General features: G+C 33.9%; 1 protein-coding gene across 1 annotated transcript in view; it reads right to left on the reverse strand.

Moving 5' to 3' along the window:
* Positions 1-16,337: 16,337 nt before the first annotated feature.
* Positions 16,338-20,956, reverse strand: part of LOC148600990 (receptor-transporting protein 3-like) — a 28,258-nt gene continuing 23,639 nt past the window's right edge. Inside the window, exon 4 of the mRNA XM_088555042.1 lies at positions 16,338-20,827. Within this exon, the coding sequence (XP_088411168.1) occupies positions 20,663-20,827 (165 nt within the window). The 3' untranslated portion in view covers positions 16,338-20,662. The remainder of the gene's footprint in view (positions 20,828-20,956) is intronic.

A 20,956-nucleotide genomic window follows, 5' to 3' on the forward strand; every position in this document is an offset into this window, starting at 1 on the left:
TTTAAGTATTATGTAAATGCATTCTTTAAACGGCTCGGAACTGGGGAAAATACTGGGCTAAACCTCGTTTTTCTTTCCTTAAAAAAAAGAAATATAAATTTTATCGTTAACAAAGACTTTACATAATATTCAATATCCTGCACTTCTAATATATAATGCACACTTCCTGACGTTATAGATAACAACAAATTCACAAACAAGCGATTTGTACAATACTCGTAATTTATAAATTCAACATCACTATTTGAATAGACCACCACATGTAAACTAAAATCTAAGTACCACTTAGTTCTCTTATACACAAATGAAATTAATTCGTTCCAAAAGGGGGTCATAACAACCGGACTTCTGGATCCGCCACAGTGACACAATATTGAAATTAGACGACCGTGCAGAATTCTGAGTTGTCTCTCTTTCCACCAAATGTACATCTCGTACTATGCTCAATCCTTATATAAACATTTTTGGAAACAAGCAATTAGGAGAAACTCTTTCCAATTGTGACATTTCACGTCGAAATAGTAGTATGCCACTACTGGAAATGAGAAATCATGGAGATATCATGAATTTCAATCGAATACCTCCTCATTGTAATCTTTCTAGTTAATCGAATACTGAATAATCAGAAAACCTGCTTAAACCAGTCTCTGTTTTAACCCCATTTTTATTAATTTAAATGTATTTTGAACCTTAGTAAACTTAACACCTGTTTTAACTGAAAAGATTTACAAGTCCAAAAGGGATTGGTTTAGACAGGTTTCATTGTATAATTCCCATTCCTATTCAATATTGTCCCATACATATCGAGTCCTAGTTTTCCTTACCACATTCTCCATTATCATATGCCCAATGCCGCATTGTCCTATGCCAAAATGCCCATACCAGGTACTATATTTCTGTAATGACTGGGATTTTCCTGGTCTTGATTATCCTTGCGGATCTCACGACCGCCCCCTACACGGACTTTGTTAGTAGTAAACCAACGAGTATTTGTAGCGTAGCCCAACCTTTGGGGTACATGTCCGAAGAATGTCCGAAGAATGTAACTCAGATTGTGTCCTACAGCCGACTGCGCACTTTCGTTTGCACTCTATCCTACTTCCAGGCTCCATGCAAGTACGTGAGTCCAAGAGCCTTTCACCACTCTAACTATTTGGGAGTAATTAAGTGCATACATTTAATCAATAACATGACTTGTCATGTGAGGGGAGGTGACTTTGATTGTCCGTGGTCAAAATTTTCAATCATTTGAGACAGACCCATTGCAGAAGACAATTACCCTGATGGAATTAGGAGAGAAATAATCGAAGGAAAATTAAATTTATTATTTACAATTACAAGTTCTGTCAAATTAAACGAAGCGCGTGTTTGAAATAAGAAAATAATTGTCTGTAAGATCAATGAGTCAGCGGCAAATTTTAATTGATATTTTTTATTTAGAGATTGATCATCCGAGTCGAAGGGGAAACCTCTATGCTGTGGGTATTTCTATATCAATTTAATCGTAAACCAAAAACGTAAAATGCCTGCTTACATATACTTCTTCTACTTCTACTTCTACCAGTTCGCGACCGCCATCAATTACTGATGATACTGTCACTTTTAGTGCGCAATGCCCTATTTTACTTTGTAGCCATTAAAAGAAAAATTAACAAAGTGTGATGTACAATTAACTGTGCAAGTAAAAAGAACTTGATTAATTTAATGAGGTAAATGAGCCTTGAAAGATTCAAGACTCTTGGCAGAGGCAATGTCAGTGGGCAGAGCATTCCAGTCCCGGATGGTTCTTAGGTAGAATGACTCTTTCCTCAGTACTGTGTTGCATGATGGTAATTGGTAGGAGTGTAGGCCCATGTTTCGACTGAGTCTTACTGGACTGCTCAATCTGTTGGTCGCGTCGATCTTCACCAGACCATTTTCCAGTTTGTACATTAGTACGAGTCTAGCTCCCCTCCTACGTTCTTCTAGTGTTGGCCATTTTAGATCTTCTAGTATGTTGGTAACTGAAGAAGTGTTGTGCTATCTGTTCGCTACATATCTGGCCGCTCTACGCTGGACCATTTCAATCCGGTGTTTGTCCTCTTTCAAGAATGGGTCCCAGGTTGTGAATGCGTATTCCATGGTTGGTCTAACTAATGACTGGTAAGCTTTCTCCTTAATGTTGGCATTTCTGATGTTAAGATTTCGTCTCAAGAAGCTCAAAGTGTTGTTTGCTTTCTTGCAGATGTTTGATATGTGCTGGTTCCACTTCATATCTGATGTTATAGAAACACCTAGATATTTCGCAGTTGTTACGTGCTCCAGTTCATGACCATGGAGGAAATAGCTGTTCTGAATAGACTGTTTCTTTCTTGAGATTGACAGAACATTGCATTTCTCGGGATGGAAGCTCATTTTCCATCTTTGTTCCCATTCTGCCAATTTATTTAGGTCATCTTGTAGACTTATCCTATCGATATCAGATGTTATTGTAAGATATACAATAGTGTCGTCTGCAAACAATCTGGTTTTTGATATGATGTTTTCCGGCATGTCGTTGATGTAGTATAAGAACAAGCTGGGGCTCAAAACCGATCCCTGAGGAACACCAGATTCCACCTGTATGTATTGGAATGTTTCTCCTTCTACAACTACTGCCTGATTTCGATTATTAAGAAAGCTTTGTATCCATCTTTTGGTGTTACCTCTTATCCCATAATGATGTAATTTGTGGGTCAATAAGCTGTGGCACACTTTATCAAAAGCTTTACTAAAATCCATAATCAGACAGTCCATTTGTTTACCGTTGTCAAGGTTTCTGGTTATATCATCAACAAACTCAACAAGTTGAGTGTCACAGGACAGACCTTTCCGGAACCCATGCTGTAGTGGATGTAATATATCATGTCTGTCAGCATGTGCCATGATGTTGCTGGTGATGATATGTTCCATTATTTTGCAGGCGATACAAGTCAGAAATACTGGACGATAGTTTATAGCCTCAAACTTCTTGCCTTTCTTGAAGATGGGACAAACGAAGGCTGTTTTCCAGATATTGGGTATTTCTCCGGTGTTATAGGACTCTCTGTATATGATGGTAAGTATCGGTGATAGATGAATGGCCAGTTCTTTAAGGACTCTTGGTGTAATATTGTCCGGTCCAGGTGCCTTGTGAGGGTTCAGGTTTGTCAATAGTTTAGTAACACCCACTTCTGTAATCTGGATGTCTGGCATGGTATCGTATGTACCTTTCATACTACAGGTGACAGTAAAAGATTCAACTGATACTTCGGACTTGGTTGAAAATGCCTTCTGGAATTGTTTATTTAAGATGTTAGCTTTATCTTTGGAATCTGGATGTAACGTTCCATCCCCTTTCAATGGTGGTATATTGTTGTTATCTGATCTTTTATGCTTTATGTAGGTCCAGAAGCGTTTCATACAGTTTCCACTTCCAGCACGGTCATCTGTTTCTGGTGTCACTATGCCCTCTATATACTGCCAATATGCTTGCCTAAGTTGTCTCTGTGTTTCCTGTTTTAACTTTTTATATTTCTCCTTATCCGCTTTGTTGTCAGATTTCTTCTTTCGTTTATAGCATCGGTCTCTCTTACGGATCAATCTCTTTAAGTCTCTGTTTGTCCATGGACATCCATCTTTATTTTTTGCTGTTTTGTGTGGTATGTTTCTTTTCATGCTGTCTTCTAATTTAGACTGAAAAAGGTTCCACATAGAGTTCACTGATTCCCCATTGCTTTTCATATTGATGATTTCTTCATGGATGGATTTGACATCATTGACAACATTTTCCCATTTTGCTTTGCTATACAGTGGAATCTGTCGTGATTTCTGTTGTTATCTAGTTGGAATGATATCTATTTCAGTGTAAACAATGTCATGGTCGGATATTCCTGGAATAATCTCTGTCCTACGGAAACTAGAAGGGTGGTTTGTGATGACGAGATCTAAGGTGTTGGTACCTCTAGTTGGTTCTTCTACTATTTGTGTAAGACCATGATCGTCTAATATGTCTGTAAAATTATAATGAATTTTTGCATACTGAGTGTTCGCCTTTAGTGTGTTTCCTTTCCAGTCCCAGCCAGGAAGATTAAAGTCTCCAGCTACCACTACGAAAGCATTTTTTTATTGTGGACGCTCTTTCCAAGCTATTGCCAAATTGGTTCATACCCTCTTCATTGGATGTTCTAGGGTTGTAGTAAGTGCAAAGGTATATAGCTTTGTGGCCGACCAGCTCTAACTTGCACCATACTATTTCACAGTCAGTTTGTGGTTCCGGTGTAGCTGTAGCAATGTAGTTGTTTTTTACTGCTATAAGGACACCACCGCCTGATAGATTGCGATTGTTTCTGAAAATAGTATAGCCTGATGGAAAAATCTGTGGGTCTTTTATACTGCTTTCAACCCAAGTTTCTGTGCCAAATATTATATCTGGGTTTGTACTGCTAATCATGTTGTCGATCAGATGTTGCTTTGTTTTAATGAACTGGAAATTTACATTTACTATTCTTAGTGGTTGTTGTTTTACTCGCTTTGATGTTGACGTTGTTCTCGTTGGTGTTGACGTATGCACTGGTTTAATTTGGTTAGATGGAACTGGACTGGCAAAGGAGGTGTCTGATAATACACTAAACTGGTTTGATGTACTGAAAACCATGGAGAAGCAAAATGATGTCTAGTTTGGGCAGTTACAGGCAAGGCAATCCCAAGCGACAGCAGAGTCGTTGACATGTTCTAAGTATAGGCTAGATCTCATGGACTGACAATTTGCATGATACCATTGGTTGCATGTATCGCATACAATGCCTTTATCATCCCATGTAACTGGCTTGTCACAAGTACCGCATGGGTAAATTGATCCAGATATTGATGGTCCAGGATTGATGTTTACAGCATTAGCCATTGTGATAAGGAACATGGACAGGTATGCTAAGATGATACTAGGTCGATGTTTTGGAAATGCATGCATATCCCTCCCATTGTTCTGATTAGTAATCACTCTAATAACAACACTCTCGTAATCTGTTGAACAGGTTTGGTTGTTTACGGTAATAAATTCTGTGAACTTCATCTCTCAGATGGATAGATGTGTATCGGATGATGAAGTCTTGTATTAAGATGACTAAGATCAGTTTTGGTGTCATAGACGCCATTATTGTTTACGGTCCCATCAGAAAAAAAAACTGAAGGTGACAACTACTGGGCAAAATTCTGTATGATGGCCTTCAAGGTGTGTTTCTCTGTGTGATGTCAATTTAGGATTTAGAAATGTGAAAAATATCAGGAGCTGTTCAAAATTCCTGCCATTTTGGTGGGCATGCGCACTGATCCATCCTCCATGTACTACATGTATGTATACCTATGACCTTGAACTTCCTAAATAAACTGCCAAGTTCAAGATCATATACATACTTTTCCTGTTTTGGTCTCACTACCAAAGACGATGATTGTGATTTAGTCTATGTACTGGATTCCTAATCGCCACAAGAACCCATATAAACAACGCTACATAGCTGGATCTGCAAAATGCACCACAAACTTCTTTCAAAACTTTTTAAGTACCAGTCCACATAAAATTCAGACACTACCGATGGTGAAGTGATTCATGGTGTAGAAAAACCTACCAATCAAACAATGCCTTTTACAGTCTACATATGCTACACATTCACATAAAATAATCTTTTCTGCATTCAGATCTGCACTTTCAAGAAAATCATATATTTATCTCCCACTAAAATCAACAAAATGCAACCAAATCAAGAACGATAACTCTTGCAAAGCGCAAATATCATGTACAATCTATATTATTGTTATCTCAAAAGCGCAACATCCAAATGAAAAACTAAAACTGGTCATGTAAACGGTAAATGTTTCTGAACAAGAAATAAAACTGAATTTGGTGGTTTTGTTATATGCATGAATCACCTTCTGTCTGATATTTATAATGACTGATACTTAACTTCTATACTCACAGCTGTCAAAGAGGGTCTCCAATCCTTCATAGGTACATACAATATTCCAAAATTTCGCAACTATACCAATTTCATTTAGCTCGTATAAAAACTCGTCTTGTTACACACTATTAAAAATTTTGAATAAGATTCTGCAATTTAAAGAAGGAACATAATTTTTAATTCGTTATCAAATTAGTTGATTAGCATGCTCAATATACCTTTCTGAGCAGCTCCACCTTTGCCATCGCACTGATTATTCTACTTGATCCATTTTCTATTTCTGTTGGATCTCATCCAGTCATCCCTAAATTCCACTTAATTTTCTCGGTGCTTTCTTACTTTGAGATGCTGCCTCCATGTATCTCCAAATGTTTTTTTTTCTGTTGCATGCCACATTCTGCCCAGGTATTGTTTTCCAGATTCTTGGAGCTTTTGGCTTCATGACTGTTTTGTAATCATTGTTGAATAACTTTAATCTTATTTTATTTCATTTGCGTCATAGTTTTATGGTCAGTGAAGATTTGGAAGGTCTGCTGAGGGTTAGACTTCATACTCGGCACACATCATCAAAGTCATATCTACTTTGGATTGAATATGACAGCACAATTACTGTTTGATATTGTCAGTGTAGGGCTGGTGCCAGAGTGTTAGGAGCGTGTGCTCATATATCGTCAGTGTCTATTACTGAACATGCGTGTCCTTACCCTTTAGCGAAACATAACCATAATAATTTTTTTACCAGGTGGAGGGCCAAGTACATGTACATATTCTATATGGTCAAATAAAATGTCAGTCCCTTTCCATTGACTACAGTAGAAATCAATGTCTTAAAGTGTATTCCAAACTAAAGTGTAACATCCTCATAAAAAAAGAAATGGAACCTTCATTGTGATTGTCCTAAGAATCTCGAATAAAGCAGGAAACTTCTATATCTACTTTAAAACTCTTTCTAAGACATTTTCATCGCCACATTATGTAACTGGTTTGGAGACAAATGTTACGTGAACTTAGGTGCAGCAATAATGCCAATATCAACATATATCTGACTCAAGAAAAAGCACTGACATATTGACTTCCAAATATATAATATGAATACAATATTGTATCATTTTATTCCCCTCCCACTCTTTAAAGCAATCACTTTGTCCGTCCGTCCGGTCGTTATACGCTTCTGTGACAGATTTCCCAACTTCTATAGGAGAGAATGCTAAGACAATTTGTATTTTGCTTTTGAATGGTGAGCTGTACTGTGTCCCTCTTTCCAGGTTCCTTGTATATCACTTCCGGTTTACCGTACGATTTAGTATTGTTTTTTTATTGATAGATGACGGAAATTTTCGTTACAGATTCCACAGCCTCTTTTATGAGGTAACGCAGATACATTTTGCATATCGCTTTTGCAAAATGACATTTACCGTGCTCCCACTTTCCAGGTCCCACGCTATCGTGCTCCCACTATTCAGGTCCCAGTTTTTCAAAAAGGAATGTAATTGTAATAGTCTGGAGTAAAATGAAGTGGCTATACCGCACGCACAATACCCAAACGCACGCTAAATGCTCACCAAACGCACGATAAACGAACGCTTCTATCGTGCGTTAACGAACGCCCCTAGCGTGCGTTTAAACGCACAATTGACGAACGCACGATAGACGAACGACGAAAAATGATAATATTGACATATAATGAAGACAGAAAAAATAGAAAATAAAATTAATGAAATTGTATAAATTAATAATAGCAAAAAATATATAAATAACACTTAAATCAAGGAAATAATCAAAGTACAAAAAATAAACGAACGCTTCTATCGTGCGTTTAAACGAACGCTTCTATTGTGCGTTTATCGTGCGTTTAAACGACCGCAAAACGATGTTTAAACGCACGATAAACGATGCACGAACGCTTAAATGGTAAAGGTAAACGTCTCAAGGAGAGTAAATCTTGTAGGCTAATGCGTCAATACGTTTTTCCAATATCTTAAATTGTGGAAATAACATGTCTATATCTTAATATGAAATAAATTGAACCAGATGCTAATAATACCGTAGAGTAATAAAACTGTAGTGCATGTAATTTTCTTGTTTAAAGAGCATTCAATTTACTAATACTTTTTAAAAGGCTATAATATTAAATCGTCTCGCCATGTTACTTACTTTCTGAGTATCACGGTTACAAGCTCTTCTGAAATCCACTTGAATAATATCATATTTCTTCATCAAGGGACGATCTTGGTCAGTTTTCTTTTCAAAAGTTTTTGCATTCAAACATTTTGGATTATGTCTGGGTGTGAAGTACATTGTGCTGGAATGTACTATTTCTAGAAAGTTCCAGTATTTCTTGGAAAAACTTATCTTGCGGTCAACCATTCTCAATATCAGACCAAGCACAAACTAAATCCTCAGCTGCTTCAGTGGTGTAATACCTGTATCTATTTTGCCAGATTTATTTTGGACTTAATTATGGATCTGATTAGTGTTCCGTTCTTGTTACCCTTATTTTAACTCAATGAAAAATTTGTGAATGAAATTTACATCTACATCTACGGATTACTCCTTAACTTCAATCTGTTGAAGAATACTAGGAGGCGCATGTGGGTAAAATAAAAATTTATAATTAGTGCAAAGATATTTACAAGTGATAAGTTACATTTTTTCATTTTTTTTTTGCTATAAGATAAAAACGTGGAGATTGGTTAGTTATAGATGATTTGTTGCAGCCCAGACTTAAATGATGGTAGATCTGGACTGGACTGAGAGCCACTCCTGGTGGTAAATTATTCCACATTCTTATGGTGCGTGGAAAGTAGAATGAAGAGTGGTAATTTGTTGGTGAATAAGTCAGTACACATTTATGATCTCTTGATGGTATAAGGTACACCTGACTATTTATGTTGACTAAGTTATTGTTTATTTTATATAGCATGACGAGTGAAGAAAATTGCCGACGCTGTTGTAGTGTTGGCCAGCTGAGTTGTTGTAACATTTTTGTGACACTATCTTGATAACTGTATAGATTTAGTGTGTACCTAGCTGCCCTTCTCTGAACCATTTCTACTTTATGAATGTGTGTTTGCTGCCAAGGATCCCAACGATGTTACAATATTCTAACTGAGGTCTTACATAGGTTTTATATGCTAGTTCTTTAGTCTTGATGTTATTAGTTTCACCAAGAATATACGAACAACAGTTAAAAGAATTAAAAAGGTATTAATTACTTGTACCCTAAAGTCATTTAATTACGTACATGTATTATTGGACTATATATATAATAGTGTACAAGTTGAAAGCAATTTTTGCACAAATCATAATTTGTTCAAGCGTTTTTTGACATATTGTAATTTGTACAAAGTAAAAATACAAATTATAATTTGTACATTTTTTTCATAAAAAATATAATTTTTATGAAACTACAACTTCGAGATAGCATATATATTTGACGAGCTATGCTTTACACGTACAATATTTTCGTATAGTGTTTGTGAAATTTGTGAAAAGTGAAGGTTTCTTACAATACTTAAGATACAAATCTGTTCATCATAATCACATACAAAAATGTAAATTACTTGCCCCGACGAAAATGTTTGGTTTTTACGTTAAGATATGACATGATTTTTGCCTGATTTACTTTTCAAATGTATTTTATGGAAATCTTATGAGTAGTTCATAACGTTTTTATAAGTGCATAGTCCAGTATGAAACTTCTACTTACACACTATACCAAGAAATGAGGCATCATCTAGTGTCCTTCATTAAATCTTTCGATGGTTAAAAATTTAGCTGTATTATAATTATGTACTGTAGATAGAAATAGAAGTAACGCCCTCCAGTAGAAATGACCCCCAAAATAAGACAGCAACTTACATTATGAGTAGTGTAGCATGCAAGTATCTAATGTTATATTGCACTATCTTAATAAAATGTCCTTTTTTTGGTCTAGTATGCATGGAACTGGTGTTGTATTGTACTGTCTTAATAATATTCCCCTTTATAGGGTAGCTTGCATGGAACTTGGTTGAGATTTTATAGGTAAGATATAACTTAACAACGACATTAAAACAAAAGTTGATTATATACATATAGTTATAATTACAGACCCAGTGTTCCCAAAGACTCCATATCGATGTACATACCGCCCTAGTAACACGGAGAATTTAGAAGCACGTTTCCTTAATGCATTCAAAAAGTTTATGAAGAAACTGCCTGGATTGATTTTTGTTTTTAAATCTTACTTTGTAAAACCGAAAGTGCTGTAGCCAGAGGTATATGAATGTCAACAGGTCTGTAAACCTGGTATCATCCATTACTTATTCACATATCAACACGCCTTGCATGTAAAGTCTTCGCTACATTTTGGTAAATTGAGTTAAACCTCTCAGTATAATGCGTAATGGAAGACTCGATCATTTGAAATTACTAATGCATTTCCCTGAATATCAATTGATGTTCGCGGTATACTGATAATTTCAGATATAAAACTGTTCCACGAGTAAAACTATTACAACATGATCCGAATAGTAAAATGCGTAACTTATTTGAATACAAACAGGAATCTTGACCAATTGATTTTTTAAGAAAAATGTTTTAGAGTCATATTTGTGCTTTAAAATTTTGATGATTAGTTTAAAGTTTTGATGCTATTTATCAATATATATTTCAAAAATGTATAATTTATTTATTCTTTATGTATTTCTCGAAGTTTTTTTTTCTAATTTGTGGCAAATGCAGCAATAGTAGAAACTTCATTTAGGTTATTTCATTTCTTTAGCAACAATGATCAAATATCCCTAATTAAGATAGCTTCCAATTATGACTGACCAGGAATATAAAAGAATAATCAAGGGAACCATGATTGTAGCGAAAATCGCGGTAACATTTGTGTTTCAGTACACATTACTTACAAGCTATTTCTTACAGAGTTTGAGAAGCTAACATAACACGTAAATTTAAATTGAGAGGTATGGGACTTGAACCTTCATTCAAATGTAATATGAGAAATTGTAGGTGTGAAAAAAAAAAAAAAAAAAAAAAAAAAAAAAAAAACGCACATAACGCACATAAACAGAACACCCAAAATACTTACCTTGGCTCCCTTAACGACATTAATTTCAGTGATTCCATACGCACTGCACTTAATCCACGTATCTAGGTAGCTAATGTTTGAAAAAAAAATATTGTTTCGTTCCTGAAACCGTATTGTTAAGATAAAATGCTTTGTTTTTAGACTGCATTTTCCTAAAATACAATTTCATAATATCCTACGGTTTTAAAAGCTCTGATTTATGACATGCGATATCCCTTTCTTTACTGTATTGTCACATTGGACGACATTTTTCTTACCAACGTCCAGGTCCAGAAATTTATATGTTTTCCATAGTTATTGCTCGAAAAAATTCGAGTCATTGAAACAAACGAATACCATAGCTTAAAACTGTTCGGGAATATACATGTAGATTAATTAAGTTTTGAAACCAATTCTTTCCCAACATCAAACGATTTGAATTTGAATTGCACATTAATCTTCGAGTATTGACGGAAATGCATTATATGGTATAGTCTTACAACAGTATCGGAGACTAAAGAGAATCATAAGAGATTGTAAATGCAGCCGAGTATTATAACATCATACTAAGTTATAATTATACTTGCAAACAAGATATATCCATTTATAGTAAATACAAATTTATTAGTGGCAAGAACTAATTTATCAAAGACAATTAATACTATCAGCTTGAATTTTGTCTCGGAATTAAGAGAGGCATAACGTCGACATATCGTGTAAAATAGTGTTACAATTTTTACAAGGTGTTGCGTTACGAGGGATTTTACAGTTTATTTTATAAAATAGTAATTTTTTTTTGTCTTGCATTTAAAAAAAATATCTAAGGTTCAGATGAAATTAACATCTTATATGTATCAATGATCAACGAGTAATTTTCCATTATCGTCATTGTGTATCATAATAAGAAAAATTACACTTGCAGACTATATATCTCCGTGCTGATCCCGGTGTCAAAAGAGTAGGCCTGCAGAAACGATAAGCTTGTCGTAAAAGGCGTCTAAATAGTGCTCAGAACCCTGGCTGGAACAAGGGCGCCCTGCCCATAGAGTGGTGAATGGGATACCCTTGTTGTGTTACATGCTGGAGTTGTCAGGCCGTAATACTGAAAACCTGACCGCAAACCATAGTGATGCAACGTGCTGGGAAAAATGTTACGTTTCTCACATGTTAAATAATCCTCCTGTAGTATTCGATAGAAGTAGGAACCTTTCTGCTCCGCCACAGGTGGCTAAATTACCCGAACATACCTTCTTTTCCTATTTCCAGTGGCCACCAAAATTGGTCGACCACACTATCCTTGTGTCCCATTCAATTTATCATTTCATGTTCGCTATATCAACAATTTCATGTTCATCGTCCGGATATAGCTGAAATATTTCTGCTTGGGCGTTAAACCCCAACAATCAATCAATCATCGTCCGGATATAGCTGAAATATTATATTGCTGCGTTAAACACCAACAAACAAACAGCAAACAGGATATATCAAATAAGAGTAAATACAAATTTGTCAGTCGCAAGAACTTTATTAGAATATGTCTTCAAAGACAATTGATGCTTAATTTTTAGATACACTCGGTCAATATATGCCGCTATCACACACCGAACCACCCTGGCCATATACACAACGAAAACGTAACATACCATTTACGTGCATAAATTTATCTTATGATTCCGTTCTTTTATTTGACCAAGAGTAATCTTCCTTTATCTAAAATTTAATAACATTTATTATAGCACCTTAGAATGGATGATTTCGTTGAATACTTTGTTTGATATCGCAGATTTACAAAAGAACCAAGGGTTGTGTCCGATTACACGTTTGCATTTACATATATTGTCCAAAACTTGCATTTATTTCATTGAAAGTCCTGAATTAAACGCATGACTTCTTCAAAAATTCGCCAAACGAAACATCTTTTGGACCTTACCTAAAATTAAAAAGACATTTCAGACTTGAATGTTACAACTTTTTTTGTGTAAAATCTAGTCAGAACTTTGAATTTTTCATATCATTTAGGTAATGCAGTCATTTTTTTTCGATGGCAGAACATTGGATGCTATGCAACACAATGGAGGTCATCTGCAAGACAAAACTCGTTTTAGTACGTAGGCTGGGATAGCCCCCGTGCACCCCACTCATAAAACAAATTATAATGTTAGGCTACCTTTATACCTCCTATTTACGAATCATTTTGTCGCCAAACAATGAAATGAAACAATTTTGTATTTTTCTTTATCTACCCCAAATAATTTGAGATACAGACACAGTGAAGTCAGTCTCATTTCTAGACCTATACTTTGAGATCGTTGGAAAAGGAAAACTGTTGACCAAACTATACGACAAACGTGATGATAATTCATGCCGTATTGTCAACTTTCCTTTCATCTGTGGCAACATCCCTTTAGCACCTGCGTATAGAGTTTTCATATCACAACTCGCATCTTATGGCAGAGCTTGCCGTAGCTACGCAAACCTTCTGTTTCGCGCTACAAGATTGAAGTCATTACTACAGAAGTTTTATTGTCGTCATCATGTCCTTTTTTCCGCCCCGTACTTTTTTTTATGAGCAACTCGGGTGTCTCTAGGAAAGCAGATGACGCTTACACTACCGGTACATCTGGTCCATGCTCCCAGGTTTTAAAGGAGTCCGAGTTAATCATTTACTTTAGTTACTTTGCATGTAGTTTGGTTATTTGATGTTCTTTATTGTATTTGTCTGTTTTTCATGTCTGGTCTTTGTCTCTGGATAACAATCTTGGTTCCCTTGATTAATACTTTGTATACCTCGATGAGGCAAAATCCATTTTTTAAGTAGTTTGATTCTTCGAATTTCTTCCTCGAAAAAAAAGTCTCAGTTTTACAATGGTAGCAAGAATTTGGCGTTAACACTGAGGATATTTGGGTAAAATGAAGAAATGTAACCTTACCCCAAAGAAAAATCGCTTCAATTGACATATTTTTCAATGGGGGAATTTTCGAACTTTAACATTTCTTCCAATTCACTGGTAGTTGGCATTTTTTCAGTTACCGTACTTCAAACACGCTTTTGTATATTCAAATACAATTATATATTGTCTAAGAGTAATCAAGGGAACCAAGATTATAGCGGTAATCAAAAGAATGTATTCCAGGGACAAAGACCAGACATGGAAAACAGACATACACAACAAAGAACATAAAGTAACTAAAATCATACATACAAAGTAACAAAAGCAAATGAGCAACTCGGACTATTATCTGTCCTAAGTAATCAATATTTGAACTTTTCCAAGTCAATTAAGAAGAAATATTGCCACCACAAAAACCTCAACACAATACTATTATTTCAATTATCAATGTATTAAACAAATCTGCTCATTTTAGGCTCGTTTTTTAGTTTCAATGTATGTAGCAATAATGAGTTCCTTTTTCTTAAAAACAAAACATTGGGGATTTTCATATTTACTCTCATTGTAATGTGCATTTTTTTCAAGTACCTGATAGCTACTTCAAACAAACTTTTGTATATTCAAACTCATTTATTTAGCACCTTAGCTTTCTAAATAGCCAAGGCAAAGCATAATAAATCTATTCCAGGACGTTTAGGCGAAAGAGCAATCAAGGGAACCAAGGTCATAGCGAAAATGTAAATAATGTAATCCAGGGACAAAGACCAGACATGGAAAACAGCAGACATACACAAAAAGAACATGAAGTAACTAAAATCATACATACACAATAACAAAAGCAAATAAGGAACTCGGACGCCACTAAAAATTGGGAGCATGGATCAGGTGCACCGGTAGGGTAAGCGTCCTCTGCTTTTCTAGAAACACCCGCCGAGTTGCTCATAAAAAGTCAAGTCCGGGGTAGACAAACGAGGAAAGGAAAACTATGACCTGTTGAATAAATCAGTTGTCATGGCGTAGATGGATACACCATAACGATCCACGAGTTAATGATGACGACCACAAAACTTCTGTAGTGATGACTTCAATCATGTACCAACATAACCCTGTTTCAGAAGCCTATTTATTAGAGTATTATCGAATAATTACAAATTTAGGACGTTTTAGATGAATAATAATTTGTAAAGTCGAACATGTGCGCCTTTTAATAGGGAAATCGAAAATCCCATTTTTTGCTTTTTTGACTATGAAAATCGCCACAAGTCATAAAATGGAACCCACAACCCTAAATAAGACATTTTTAACTGAGGTATAAATACTCTAGGGGTTTTGATATTGAAAATTGTGTCAATTTACACAATTTTTCGGTGGGGAGGGGTACTTATTTTATTTTTTATTTTACTCAAAACTCTTTGTGTTACTGTATCTTTGATACCATTGTAGAGCTGAGACATTCGGCTACATGATAATACATACACTATCTTTTTATTTTTTTTACACATGCTGGAAGACTTAGATGCTTGAACAATTGAGTCACAAACATCTTCGGCCGTTCATTGAGTTTTGGAGCTCCGACATCCGTACATACATGCATGAACGATCGAAAATAGCGGTTAAATCTATAATATATCACTTAATGAATTTGTACCACGTCGATGTAAATGTAGTGATGTAGAAATGTTGTTCTGCTTTTTTTAATATTCACAGTATATATTGCTTATTTTTTTTTTACCCAATCAATTCAATTAGGCTAATTGAATTCTCTAACCAGTAGAAACAGCGTCAACGTTTTTGTGTTCCTATTTGCCTTGCTTTTTGAAGATTTAAATTTAAGTTTTGACCTGCTTCAGTTTAATTGTTGATGATCAGAAGACGATACAAAAAGTCGCAGTAGTAAAATTGATTCCAAAAAATAATGTCACAATGTCATTTTCTATGATGATGTCATAATTTACTCTAAATTTTGCACTATTTGTGAAATCGACATCAGAATCTTGTTCAACTACGACACATGAATAAATGTAATAAATATTGTCATGATATCGCCTTATTTGATTTAATGATTTTATATCTTCCAAACCCAATATCAGTTGAATTTTTATCTTTTTTTTATTCGTATTGCTATTGTCACCCTGCTTCTTATAGTCGATAGTCACAATACTTTAAATTGTACGTAAATATTTTGGAATTAATTAGTACATGATTATTCGGAAGATGGATTTCTATGGAGGGTTTTCTTTAAAATATAATGTATTAGTATAGGAGTATCAAACATATGACTTTCATATGTCATTCTTTTTTTTTCTAAAACACTATATTGTAGAATCTAGTCTTACACTATTTTCCAAGTGTGATGTCAAGAGCTGCATATCATGACATATGACGTCCAGTACTTCATAACAATATCTGTTACATTCCTGAATAAGAACAAGTTCATAGTATAGCAAAATTTTAATTTAAACAAGAAATAAATCTTTTTTTGGAATATTTGAACTGTAATACAATTGAAAAACATAATCTAAATAAATCTAATACAAATACTCAAAATTAAACGGCAAAAAGTGGACGATTGGTCCACATAGAATTTCAAAGTGTATACAGAAAAAAACTTTAAATAAATGCAATTGAGCAGATATGTCAAACAGTTGGGTTGATCACAAAACAAAATATGCACACCACACCGATGGAATTTTCGCCTTCTTTAAATTAAAATCAGATTTTTAAACTTTTTTTTCAAAGCTTTGGGGAAATGTATTGTGGATGTTAAACTTTTTCCGTGTTATGAAACTAGAACTAATGTATAACTTTTGGCCTGATCTGTTCAAAATATTTGAAAATGCCTTCTTTTGTAGTAAGTATTCACAATGTTTGAGTTTTGAACCCTGGGAAATTGTAGATCACGGATTACAGTCATACAAAACATTTCATTGGAATCAGTCTGAAAAATACGAATTTAGCAAGCCATGTTGGAACGAACGAACTCGGGTACTACAAATAGATTGGCTTGAGTTTGAAAATCGGACAGTATAAGATCTAACTTAAGTAGGCAACTTAAGGGCATTTCAAATTATTATCACTAGAGCTTTTGTCTCTTTGTCGCTTCTTAACCCTTATATATGCAAGAGATTACGATTGTTCGGTCTTTTTAATACTAGTAGTAAGGTTAATATGTTAATCGCAATTTCATCAAAGTCCCATTTTAATTTCCGTTCGAATGGTTGCTTTCTGACAAATAGGATAACAATCTAAGATCATATAACTAAAAATGATTATACTAATGATTTCAAGAACATTAACAATGCATGTAATGGAATCACACAAATAACAACATCGGTTTATAAATAGTGTTCATTATATTATAATAACGCCATTGTAAGTTATTGAGATGATTTTATAATTGCAAAATACAAGTGCAACTGACTGACTTAAACTCGCTAAAATTATGCTCGTATAATAACTTTTCGACCTTTATTATAACAGAATATACTCTCAAAACCTACAAAAATAATAATAGCATTTTTCGGCAAATATTCCCGAATGGTAGAACTTACAGCACTCCTTACAGCACTCAATAATTCAAATTTCCAGTAAATGTACAAAACTTTGAAGAATGTTATGGCCAATTGGCGTTAACTTTTCTTGTACATAATGCATAATCTCAAGTTTGTACATGCAAATAACATGGTCAGGAACTTATTTGGATATTGCAAATTTGTACATTAACCCAAAAATGAACAAAACGTAAGATTTTTGTAGGATTTTTGTTGGCATCCTATTATATAATTATGAAAAGTTAAATCACAGAGTATCGAAATAAAGAAAAACAAAACAGCTTAAGAATTTTACAATGTTTACAGCATGTTTGATATTCTATAGATTAGAAAACATTTTTAATACTTGCAATGTTTTTTAACAAAACTATTCTCATTTGTGTCTAAATTCTACAACACTGCTACACTACGGTGTGATGACATAATTGTATAATTATATGAATCTATGACGTCAGAAAAATCTATGACGTCAGAAAAATCAAACATGCTGAAGATATACAATCATATATAATACTATATTCAATTCGTAAATATTAAACAAACAAAACATAAATTATAAACCAAAAACAACCCCCAAAAAAAAAAAAAAAAAAAAAACTTAGCAAGTTAGTATTAAGGACAAAAGTTACTACAGAGGCGGGGCAATAAAACTATAAACCTAATAATGCCACAGCAATTTACAAAAAGCATGATGTTACGTCTAGCAAATGATATAAAAATATAGTTTATTTTGTTAGTTACACATACTAATGTGATCAAATATAAAAAAAAAAATCATATGCGCAATAAACGAGCTTCTACATGTAAATGGCACTTTATCATTGGAAGTGTTTCCTTTTTCTTTCTATCTAGGCTTCTCGGCTTTACAGCTGAGGTGAACTACCGTAAACTGCGATTGGAATACATCTAAAGTTTATTTGAAACTATAGACACTTGCTGGTGGACAAGGATATTAAAGTCACCTTTATGAAATAAACAAACAAAACATAACCAAGATCCCTCACAGTGTAAATATAGATATTGCTCTCTAAAAATCCACTAAAACTAAAATCCTCTGAAAGGACGCTTATGTCAGAACCTTTCTAGAAATATTGAAGAGTTGCACCAGAGTCTCCGTATCGAATGACCTACAAAAGTTCGGGAAAAATATAAGCAGAAACTCAATTAATATAAGATATGTTATCAAATGTTTTGAATGATTGTTGACAAAACAAAAACTTTACAAAGGATTATTAAAACACATTGTTCAATCACAGTTCTATTTGTAGTAAAATTTGAGGTTGACATATGAAGTAGCTGTCTATGCAAGAATCATGCAAAATCTAAAAAAATGTGATACACCCCAAAAAAGGCTACATATTTTTATTTTTGTAATTAAGTTGTTTGATGGGTCTATACTATGAAATGTGTAATTATTCATTCAAATCTGCTTGCTCTTAGGAGATAATCAACATTGAAAATCCAGTAGATTCTATTGTATTTGAGCGTCATTTACACAGTTATCTCCCTTAATTTTTAAATCGACAGTGCATTCTATACAATTTTTATCTCCTAAGAACACGAGCTATATGAAAAACCACATATTAATTTCTGTTTACTATGACATTTAAAACAAAATATCAAAATTAAAAATATGTAGGCTTTTTACCCATGAATCACATTTTGCATGATCCTTAGCTGGAGTGCTAGTTAAACTCAATGTTCTGCTTTATAACAATGAACTGTCGATTGTTTATAAAACTACTGTCTCCAAAATGAAAAAACATTATCAATAGTAATATACCAAAATACTGATCCTATACCCATTGCATACTTGGATCAAGTACACATCTTTGTAAGGTTCAGGTAGTAAGTTTAAAATAGTCAGTAAATTCAATCATTTGGACAATGTACTTGGACTTACAATTGCAATTACCTTAAGCAAATATACAAAGGGCAGTTTAGCTGTACCGTACTGAAAAAAAGTCATCATTCATTGAAATGTACCGCGATAAAAGGATCAAAAGCTGTATATATTTAAAACAAAATTAAGTCCGGTGTATTTTTATGCATGCAGATTTTCTTATCTTAACCTGATTCGTACAAAGACATGAACTCAATTCAACATTTGTATAAATATAAGTTCTATAATATAAACTACAGAGTTCATAACATTTATGATAATTTATATGCATAATAAGACATGAAAACATACATAAAAAGTTGAAACATTTAAACACCCTATATGGAAGCACTATCCTCATCACAAAGTTGTAACATCAATAAAAAATAAAGTTTTCTATAATCTGAGCAAAGTAAAACAACACACGATTTAACGCAATATTTAATATTTTACGACAAGGAAAAGTGTTTTCTGATGTTGAAACTTCAAGGACTTCTGAAGTAATTGTAATAGAAATGAATTTCAGTAACAGATTGAACAGAATTGCTTTAAATAGGTTAAAATTAGAAATAGTAATTAAATTGCAAAAATACCTTAATAGATTGATATTACGTTGTCAAAAATCCATATTTCAATTAATCAGGCTTCCAAACAACATTTAACTAAATTGGTATAAGATAATACTTTAATTGTTTAGTAGGAACAGCAGTTAAAACAACTCTGTTCAAATTTAAAAACGTAATGAGCAAATACATCAAAAAATGCAAAAATGCCATACAATGCCTATACGTAAAACTTACTTGATGGAAAAACAAACTGGACAATTCAAGAATGAGAAATTCAAAAGACTAAAACTACATTATTGTATGCCACAGGATAACGGAAAATGATAACAAATGACATTATAAACAAATATGGTAGGTTTATAACCCTAAAAACTTTAACATCTTAACGCTAACAGCAACACAAAGGTTAATGCTAAACTACTAAATTCAACATACACTAAAATAAAATACTATATTTCTCTAATATCTAAGACATTATTTAAATATTTTTTAAAAAAAAAACAGTCACTATTCTAGGACCGAGCATAACTTAATTCAAAACAGAGAAGCTCGAAACAGAATTTCACATGGAGACAATGCAAATTAAACTAAAGTAGATATTGAACGTTCTGAGCATAAATGCTTGTAAATGTTCCATGCACATACTCAAAACCAATCTCCATAGAATAAACAGTGTTGACAAATATATATATTGGGATTATTTCCCTTTGATTGTTTCATAGCAATTATTGCATTTTATCAGCAATCTACTCTTCACAGTCGTCAGGAAAATGACCATTCTTCTCTACAAAGACCATCTTTACAAGCCTGACATAATTCTGCATTGTGTTGGTTCCTCGGTTTTCCCGCACGGCGGTCAATCCGCAATGGCGGACGAACAAATCCATAGTAAATCTGTCCTACCCTATTATAGACGTTTCCTAGTACCTACAAAGGGTTTAACAGTAAATCAGTGCCTTGGAAGGATTTAAAATGAATATTTGAAGTGTTTTCTACTGACAGGTAAGATTTAACATGTCAATCGTAAGAACACTGCACCGATGAAAGTGTCTTTCT

This window comes from Perna viridis, chromosome 12, assembly GCF_037379345.1.
Source record: "Perna viridis isolate PV_CMFRI_1.1 ecotype Kerala chromosome 12, ASM3737934v1, whole genome shotgun sequence".
NCBI classification, from domain to species: domain Eukaryota; kingdom Metazoa; phylum Mollusca; class Bivalvia; order Mytilida; family Mytilidae; genus Perna; species Perna viridis.